Here is a 9048-nt window from a genome sequence, read left to right on the forward strand (position 1 = left end):
CTCTAGCTTCGGAACCCCTGCCCCTGTACTAACAACTGAAGTTTGACGGAGACGTCAGTATCAGTATAGCGCATAGCGAGCGGTCACTTTGATTTACATCGCGCATCGAATGTCTCTAATTCATTGTATTACCTCGACGATGAACTACAACCAAGTCGCGAATTTAGAATGAAACTGACACAATTCGAAATATGCACATTTCCAAAATAAACTTTGTATAAAACAAAATCTGGTTTAGTTTTAAAATGAGGATATTAGATAACTACCGCATTATTAAGTATAAAACAAGTCCTTTCGATATACTTAGTAATATTTACTTCAATCTAATAGGATTTTCTGGGCATTCTTCCTTCGCGATTATAGGTAAAGTCACTTTTTCGACTTAGTTTCTTTTAAATCATTCAAGTTAAGTAGTTAATTAATTAGAGCTGTGTTGTACCTAATTTCCTACTACTCATATCTACTCGTGTTCAAATTCGCAAAATTTTTCGCCACTTTCGAATGGCACATTTTCGATTTCGAGTGCTGTGATTTCAAAAATCAGTATTCTGATCTACAGGGGTCGGACAAAAAGTGCCGATGACGTCAAACCACTTATAGGATGATTTCAAATAGTATTTTTGATTTTCATAAACAAGTATCACTTATCATTTATCAACCTCTTTATTAAACGATATGAAATTAATTTTATTCATTGAATTCCATTGATTTATTTACGATTATTTTGTTACTTCATTAATGCTACTTTGTTACTACATGTCACACGGAAGTTTAAATAAAAACATCATCTTGTGTGCAAGATTACGTCATTTTTACGTCATCCGCACTTTTTGTCCGACCCCTGCTGATCTATAATAATAATTTCATTGGTCACAGATTTGATAGAATATAAACAGAGTGTTTTGGTAGTTTTTTACATAAACTTGTATAGCATCATCTTATTTAAATGTTCTATACATTTTAGTTGCTAGTAAAAGAAGACTGGATTGCTCGTTCTATACTCCACTTGATCGAGAAAGAACGGTTGGTAGTGGAAGGTGCCGGCGCTTGTCCTCTCGCTGCAATTCTAGCGGACCTGGTGCCTGAACTCAAGACAAAAACGTACGTACTATCAACAACTCCGATTTACTATTTATCAAATTACCTATAGTCATTTTGAGCCATCAGCCAGAAATCAAGTAAAGACTAATTTCCTCGTCAATTAAGGTAGGTATAGTCTATACGTACTTATAATATGCGGTCTGCGTCAAATGTAAGTAATTAAGATAGCCTAAACTCGAAGAAAGCGGAGTGCATGGGCGTTAGCAAATTGACAGTAGGCCAGCAATGCACTGATACCCCTCGTGTTGCGGGTGTCCATGAGCGGCAGTGATAGCTTCCCATCAGGTGACCCAAATGCTCGTTTGCCCCCTCTCATATATAAAAAAATATATAACAGCTATAAAAAGAGATGGCGCCAAATAAATGAGTAAGTATAAAAGTCGTGAATAATTTCTTCGCGTTGGGCAACAAGTACCTGCCATTACCTAGGTATATCTAGTTAATAGTTCTAGGTGTTTAAGTAATTTTCCCACGGTTTTCTTGCAGCGTGGTCTGCGTCCTCAGCGGCGGCAACATTGACACGATTCTGCTCGCTCGCGCCTTGGACAGGGGCCTGGCCGCAGAAGCCCGTTTAGTGAAATTTAAGGTAACTACATCTTTGAGTTTCCAAACAGCTAATAAAACTGAGCTTTTCTATAGGTATAGTCGACCATTTGATTCCTGACCCACTAGCTAGACAAATCTCACAGTGTTGTTTGAATTTTTGTACATAATTGACAGAAGGCATACTACAGTGTACCTATAGATATCTTAGACCTCGACTGTACTGTTGCTTGGTGTTGCCAGGTCGGGCTCAAAGACACCAACGAGGATCTGATGCAACTACTCGGATTGATGGCCGCAAACAACTACAACGTAACGCGCCAGTTCCGCGACCAAGTTTGGGTAGAAGACGACGTATATCATTGCGAGGTTATTTTTTCATTATTTATAAAAGTGACGTCACAACTTGCTATAGCGCTATAGAGCTGGGCCAGAAACTTGGCGTGGCAGAGCGCCATTCTCCAGCAGTTCAGATTATTTCACAACTAGTTATCATAAAATTAAACTTTTAATTATTGTGATGGAAAAATAGAATTGAGATTTATTTTTTGTCTTCAAATATATGGGAGGGTCACCGGCAGGTGACTCCTGAAGGCCCTGAATAGGCTGCCTTGGGCAGACACCATAACTTTTATGAAAAAATGACTTTCTGCCAAGTTTCTTGCGGGCATTCCTGGCAATGAGGTCTTTCTGAATGGCGTAAAAGTGCATTGCCTATTTACTGAATAAATCATTTGAATTTTGAATTTTGAAAACTTGCTTGCAACCATGTGTGTAGGGGGGATTTGTGCTAATTCAAATTATGGTCAACAAAGTAGCTAGATAATTCAGATTATCTAGCTACTTTGTTTGTTGCATTCAGATGCACAACATCCATTAATAAGCAAAGTTTAATGTCTTTATCTGATTTTTTAGGGTTCCGTAGCCAAAATGGCAAAAACGGAACCCTTATAGTTTCGCCATGTCTGTTTGTCTGCCTGTCTGTCCGTCCGCGGCTTAACTCAGGGACTATCAGTGCTAGAAAGCTGTAATTTTGCACGAATATTTATGTAAGCTATGCCGACAAAATGGTAAAAAAAAAACAAAAAAAAAATCTTAAGGGTAGGTACCTCCCATAGACGTAAAAGTGAAGATTTTTTTTTTCTCATCCAACCTTGTATTGTGTGTGGGGTGTCGGTGGGTAGGTCTTTTAAAACCGTTAGAGGTTTGCTAAAACGATTTTTCTATTCAGTGATATGTTTGCAAGATATTCTCTCCTCTAACATCTAAACCGGTGGGTGGAAAAATTTGGAAAAATTCAGGTTGGTAGTAAGTATATCAAACTTACAAGGAAAACTATAACGGTTGTTTCCATAAGAATTATTAGTAGTTTAAGAATAAATAGCAGCCTAAGGTATAAAATATACCTAAACTTGGAATATTCCGTACAAAATACGAAATCCTTAGAAAAATATTACTTGATTTTTTCGTAATGGCTACGGAACCCTATTTCGGGCGTGTCCGACACGCTCTTGGCCGGTTTTTTTCAAGCTTACTTTATTTCTATTTCATTAATTAGGTAAGAATTACAATAGTCATGCATTATTGTGGAGGAGATACCATAGACCGGTCATCGCGGGATGGGGGTAACCCGCGATGTTCATCTAATAGACGACCGCGATGAAATTCACAATGGTTTCTCATAAAACTGATGTTGAGTCCGAATTTGATAGTCTGCCGCGGCGGAACCTGCCGAAAGTACCTAAAAAATAGTCACTTCCGGTGCGAAAAAAAGGGCGTTATTTAACCCATCTGATACTGAAATAATAGTCATGGCATCAGTTAGACATTTACTGGTAGATACAGAAAAGCGAAACCTTTTAACCTTTTGCCATGACTATTATCATCCGAAGTATCAGATGGGTTAAATAACGCCTCTTTTTTCGCACCGGAAGTGACTATTTTTTTGGTACTTTCGGCAGGTTCCGCCGCGGCAGACTATGAAATTCGGACTCAGCATCAGTTTTATGGGAAACCATTGTGCATTTCATCGCGGTATCAAGTAGATACGAAATTTTGCAGTCCGTTCTCCGTCTATAACTCAGGCCCACCAATTAAAATTGCATGGGTGTTGATTTGATTGAAAACAATTTTGATTTGGTTGATTTCATTAAATTTAATTTGTAATTACAAATTTAATTCTCAATCTTATTTCATTTTGTTCATAATTTAATTTTAATTTTATTTGACTTCTAATTAGTAATTCATTGTTATTGATTGTTTTTATGGACTAACGTCTGGAATAAATATATATCATTTCATTTCATTTCATTATTTTCTGTGCAGTTCAAATTTGTTGTGGAGACAAGAGGAATGGAGCATGCACTCGAACTCAAGAGGATAATGGAGAAGGCATACCCCTGTTCAGCTATCTTTGAAACTGAACCATTCAATGATCGCAGAACTTGTCCATGTTATGTCCGAAAAGCGGTTTAATAAAGAGTGTGCCTACTACTCAGATTTTCCAAAGAGAAATATGATTTACGTAAAACAAAAAGTGAAAAATGTTTATTTAATTAAAAATCATCTGAACATGTTCAACATTTTATTTATTATTTCATAATTATATTGCTGTAAGCTCTTTTATCTCAATGGAAGAACAAAAGTTCAAACTTTATTGTAAACAAGTGATAGTAAACTTAAAATATTACTAACTCACAACATCAATACATTCCTTGGTCTCATATTTATTGTTTCTACTGATGCAAGGTGTTCATAAACGTAGCCATTTTAATGTCACGCTTGCTCAATCCATTTACATCATGGGATGATAGTGTCACCTGTTAACAAAATTAAATTAAGTTTAGAATATTTCACAGGAAGTAAATTTTAAATCTCATTAGATTACAAGTTGTTCCATGATGCCTGTGATGATGCAGAATTATTCCCACCTCAAAGTTATAGTGCCACTACTTTTATGATAAAATGTGTATTACAAATTGTGCAAGACTGCATCATGTGAACCCAGTCTTATTTTATATATCACTTAAAGGTACAATCAAACCGCTGCTTAAAAAACGGTGATAGCACGGAATCGCAGACGCACCGTATGCGCACCGTTTTTATCGCATGCTCTCCACACCTCTGCTTGAAATATGGAATCGCAGTGACGTGCCGTAAACGTCAGGACTTTACTGAACAAAAGTCTTGTCGTTTACGGCCCGTCACTGCGACTCCGCACCGTTTGCGTTTTTTAAGCAGCGGTGTGGAAAGCATGCAAAAAAAACTGTCCGCATATGGTGCACCACTGCAATACCGTGCTGTCACCATTCTTTAAGCAGTGCTTTGGTCGCACCTTAATTTAATGCCACTTAAATTCTTAAATCTTAGTTCAAGATGTTGTTATACTAGAGGCATATTAACAAGAGGCCGTATTGTCTAACACACTCAGAATCACAATTGTTTTCACAACTTCTTTCTGTCACACAGCATGAAATGAGGATAAAAAGAGATGGTGAATGTGATTGCGAGTGCCAGAGCATTAGACAATACGGCCACAGGATAATTTAAATATAAGAAACTAACCTGAACCTTGTTGTAAACATTAAACCACTCTGGGTGGTGGTCCATTTTCTCTGCCAACAAGGCAACCCTGCTCATAAAACCAAAAGCTTCATTGAAGTTCTTGAACATGAATTCTTTTTCAATAGCGTCCCTGTTGCTTTGCATTTTCCAGCCAGCTTGAAGGAGGGGTTGGAGAAGGTTGTCACGTTCGTCTTGGCTCAATTTGTCAGCCTAAAAAATCACACGAAGTAATAAGAGAACAGATATTACTTATTTCAAAAATAAATTTCATAAACTAAATAATTTCTTAAGCGAATAATTGGTTATTAATTACCATTTTTCTTTTACTCGTTACGGGCGGAGGAATACTACTAAAACCAGCAGCGGCAACTCGACTGGGACTGGCATTGATCGCGAGCCGCGCGTAGTGAACGGACCTTGCGGGGTGAAAGTGTATCGCAGCCAAACAGGCAGCTCTACACGAAATTTTGTTTAAAGCCATGGTTATTAGTAGGTATTAGTGATATTTACATGAGCATCATAATCTATCGATCACCGGTGAACTATCGGTTTGACATGTGATGATACGATGTGAAAGAAACAAAAACAGAATGTAAACAAAACGCGAGTTTTGGAAAGTGTATTTTCCTTTGAATTTTCAGTAATTTTTACTTTGGCAATTATATAAGCATCTAATATCAGTGAAGATTAAAAAAAAACTAATTAAATTTTGACGCTGTCACTGTCAGCGTGACCGTGACGTGAGAGTGAGCGAGCAACAGAAAGGCGCGAAACGGGAAACCATCAACCATACATATTATATTAATATTTATTATCGCACCGCACAGTAAATAAATACCTTGTTTTTATTATTCCGTGATATAAATACAAATACATTACATTAATTGGCATTGCATATTGATATTGTAGTTTTATAATCACGCATATCGGTTCAATTCTATCATACTTTGTATTACAATAGTGTAATCAAATAAAAATTTCAAAAAAATAATGGACCTGCTCAAAAATATTCTTCCACAGAAGATATTTGAAGTTATTGAAAGAGCTGGCGTTAGCACTGCAAAACAAATAATTATGTTGTCGAAGTGGGATATCAAAAAGCTAACAAACTTGAGCAACGATGATATATTCTTATTAAAATCAATGGTTGCAGATTACATATCACCAGAAAGTGTCCCAGGAGACCTTTTACTGCAGAAAGAAAATCTAAACCCGAGAATATCTATTGGGTGCAATACAATAGATTATTTACTGAAAGGCGGATTCCTAAGAGGAACACTGACAGAGATTTATGGCGAAAGTGGATCTGGCAAAACTCAAGTGTTACTCCAAGCTGTGGCACATAATTCATATTGTGGTTGTGTCTACATATGCACTGAAGACTTGTTCCCTGTGAAAAGGCTTGAACAAATCATACATAGCATACCAGACTGTAATTCTGAAACTGATTATGGCAAAAATATATTCATTGAACATGTAACAGAGCCAATTGAATTGCTATCCTGTGTAAAGGTGCGTTTACCAAAACTTTTAAGTAGAAATAAAGTTTCACTTATTGTTGTGGACTCTATTGCAGCCCCATACAGAACTGATACCACTAATTACATTCAAAGAGCTGAAGATCTGAGAGAGCTGGCTATGTCCTTGATCAAAACAGCTCAGAATGCTAACTTGGCCATTGTTTGTATAAATCAAGTTACTGCAGCTTTTGATGGCTCTAATAATTGTTTACCTTCCTTGGGCCTTGCTTGGTCTAACATGGTGTCAACTAGACTAAGTCTTAGGAAAACATCAGAAACAATTGATATTATAAATGAATCAGATTTTATTCAAGAAAAATATTCAAATGTAAGAGAAATGACTGTAGTTTTTGCTCCACACTTGAGCAATAAAAGTGCCAGATTTATTATTACTCCAGCTGGTATTGTAGGCATTTAAATTCCTGATTACTTTATTATACTTACATTTTGATTGATTTCATGTTTAATTTTAATTTAAACATTTGAATTTTTTATCAGTAGAAATGAGGTGTCTTTTCAAAAGTGCTTATTTCCGCTAAACTTTTTTTGGGAAATTTAAGAAAACATAAATCCACGGTTTCCATTTCAATATTATTACTTAACTTATTTTCGATATTGGTATTTAAGGGTTTTAATGAATAGCTTACTAACGCTAATTATAGCTAATTTCGAATAACTTACTATTTCTTTCTATTACCCTTCATCCAATAATAAGAGTATTATTATATTGCTTTTATGGCTAATGGTTTCGATATAGCTGTTATTGTTAAATCTAAAAGCAATTTTGGTGTCATAATCATTATTAATCATAATAAAAAATTAAAATACGGCAAATTCTTCCAATGAACAATACATTTCTAATGCTTTTTTTCCTTTACCTGTTCATTTTTTAGTAGTCAGCTTCAAATTTCGAAGTGTACTGAAAGTTCAATGTAGATAATAAGTGTATGTATATATAAGGAAGAATTAGGCCCTTTTGATCCGAACCTTGATTTTGTGTTTTTTTTCGTATTTTGTAATGAATATTCCAAGTTTAGTTATAATTTTATACCTTAGGCTGCCCTATACTCTTAGGGGCTGTTTCACCATCCATTGATTAGTGTTAACTGGCGGTTAAATGTGATGCCGTCTCCGTCTATTCGAACAAAACAAATAGAGACGGCATCACACTTAACCGCCAGTTAACACTAATCAATGAATGGTGAAACAGCCCCTAAACTACTAATAATTCTTAAGCATTTTTTTTATTTATAACTTTAGTTTGTAGTTTTAGGGGCTGTTTCACTCACCATCTATTGATTAGTGTTAACTGACGGTTAAATGTGATGCCGTCTCCGTCTATTCGAACAAAACAAATAGAGACGGCATTACATTTAACCGTCAGTTAACACTAATCAATGGATGGTGAAACAGCCCCTTAGTTACCTTTATTTTGATTTGTACTATGTTATATTAAATAATAAATACTCCACCGTTATAGTTTTCCTTGTAAGTTTGATAAACTTACTATCATCGTGCTATCATCCTTAATTTTTTCAAAATTTTTCCTTCCACCGGTTTAGATTTTAGAGGGGGGGACGCTCGATTTTAATGCAAATTTGAACTCTAAAGTTGAATATTTTGCAACCGAATCACTGAATCGAAAAATCGTTTTAGCAACCCCCTAATAGTTTTAAAAGACCTATCCAACAATACCCCACACTACAAGGTTGGATAAGAAAAAAAAATCACCCCCACTTTACGTCTATGGGAGGTACTTACTCTAAAAAAAAATGTTTTTGAATTTGGAGTCAATAGTGACACAGCTCAATAAATGCTTAACGTAAATATTTAGTTTTATATATTCTATTATCCACTTCTCTTATTATATAATTAGCATGTGTTTGGCTTGACAGTAAGTGATAGTAAAAAATTAAAAAAATTGCACGGAGTTTGACTCGCACTATGGTGGTTTTTGTATTTCCGTATTTCGTGCTTCACTAATTTTATAAATGCGAAAGTTTGTAGGTCTGTTTGCTTGTTGTTACCTTTTCACGTCTAAACCACTGTAATAAGTGCATTAGCATTTATTAGATGATTGTTGAATGCTAGTAATGAAACACCAACGTCTTGACAAGTCGTCTTTAATCAAGTACCGATGTAAAGCCTGTCGTACATGCACCTTATTTTTAAACCACATGAGAGTAAAGCCTACTCTCATGACATCTCCCTTTCTTACAATAAACTTAATATAATTAAAAACTAGCCACTGTAGTTTTATTTTAATAACAATATCTAAGTTATCAACTTTCCTATAACTTAATATAAGATATGACCCTTT

At 35.6% G+C, this 9048-nt stretch overlaps 3 protein-coding genes across 3 annotated transcripts; 2 read left to right on the top strand and 1 right to left on the bottom strand.

Moving 5' to 3' along the window:
• Nucleotides 1-964: 964 nt before the first annotated feature.
• Nucleotides 965-4224, top strand: LOC141436435 (L-threonine ammonia-lyase-like; the record flags this gene model as incomplete). Its single annotated transcript, XM_074099424.1, is given in 4 exon segments — nt 965-1101; nt 1588-1687; nt 1888-2013; nt 3970-4224. Coding segments are annotated over 4 exon segments (513 nt in total), but the record flags the coding sequence as incomplete, so codon positions are not given.
• LOC141436462 (pterin-4-alpha-carbinolamine dehydratase-like) lies at nt 4212-5714 on the bottom strand. Its single transcript, XM_074099456.1, has 3 exons — nt 5522-5714; nt 5209-5418; nt 4212-4463 (listed from the first exon to the last, which is right to left on the bottom strand). The coding sequence occupies exons 1-3, from the start codon at nt 5687-5689 to the stop codon at nt 4380-4382; spliced, it is 462 nt and encodes a 153-aa protein (XP_073955557.1). The 5' UTR covers nt 5690-5714; the 3' UTR covers nt 4212-4379.
• An 80-nt stretch (nt 5715-5794) lies between these two features.
• LOC141436445 (DNA repair protein XRCC3-like) lies at nt 5795-7668 on the top strand. Its single transcript, XM_074099435.1, has one exon. It carries the CDS (start codon nt 6199-6201, stop codon nt 7144-7146), a length of 948 nt encoding a protein of 315 aa, XP_073955536.1. The 5' UTR covers nt 5795-6198; the 3' UTR covers nt 7147-7668.
• Nucleotides 7669-9048: the final 1380 nt, after the last annotated feature.

The sequence above is a fragment of the Choristoneura fumiferana genome, chromosome Z (genome assembly GCF_025370935.1).
Source record: "Choristoneura fumiferana chromosome Z, NRCan_CFum_1, whole genome shotgun sequence".
Classification (NCBI taxonomy): Eukaryota; Metazoa; Arthropoda; class Insecta; order Lepidoptera; family Tortricidae; genus Choristoneura; species Choristoneura fumiferana.

What these genes read in the sequence shown, in the direction of transcription:
- LOC141436462 (XM_074099456.1), bottom strand. Translation starts at nt 5,689, where the DNA reads ATGGCTTTAAACAAAATTTCGTGTAGAGCTGCCTGTTTGGCTGCGATA. An exon ending in TAACGAGTAAAAGAAAAATG is followed by an intron (nt 5,419 to 5,521) that starts GTAATTAATAAC and finishes GTGATTTTTTAG; the next exon opens with GCTGACAAATTGAGCCAAGA. An exon ending in ATGTTTACAACAAGGTTCAG is followed by an intron (nt 4,464 to 5,208) that starts GTTAGTTTCTTA and finishes TTTTGTTAACAG; the next exon opens with GTGACACTATCATCCCATGA.
- LOC141436445 (XM_074099435.1), top strand. Translation starts at nt 6,199, where the DNA reads ATGGACCTGCTCAAAAATATTCTTCCACAGAAGATATTTGAAGTTATT.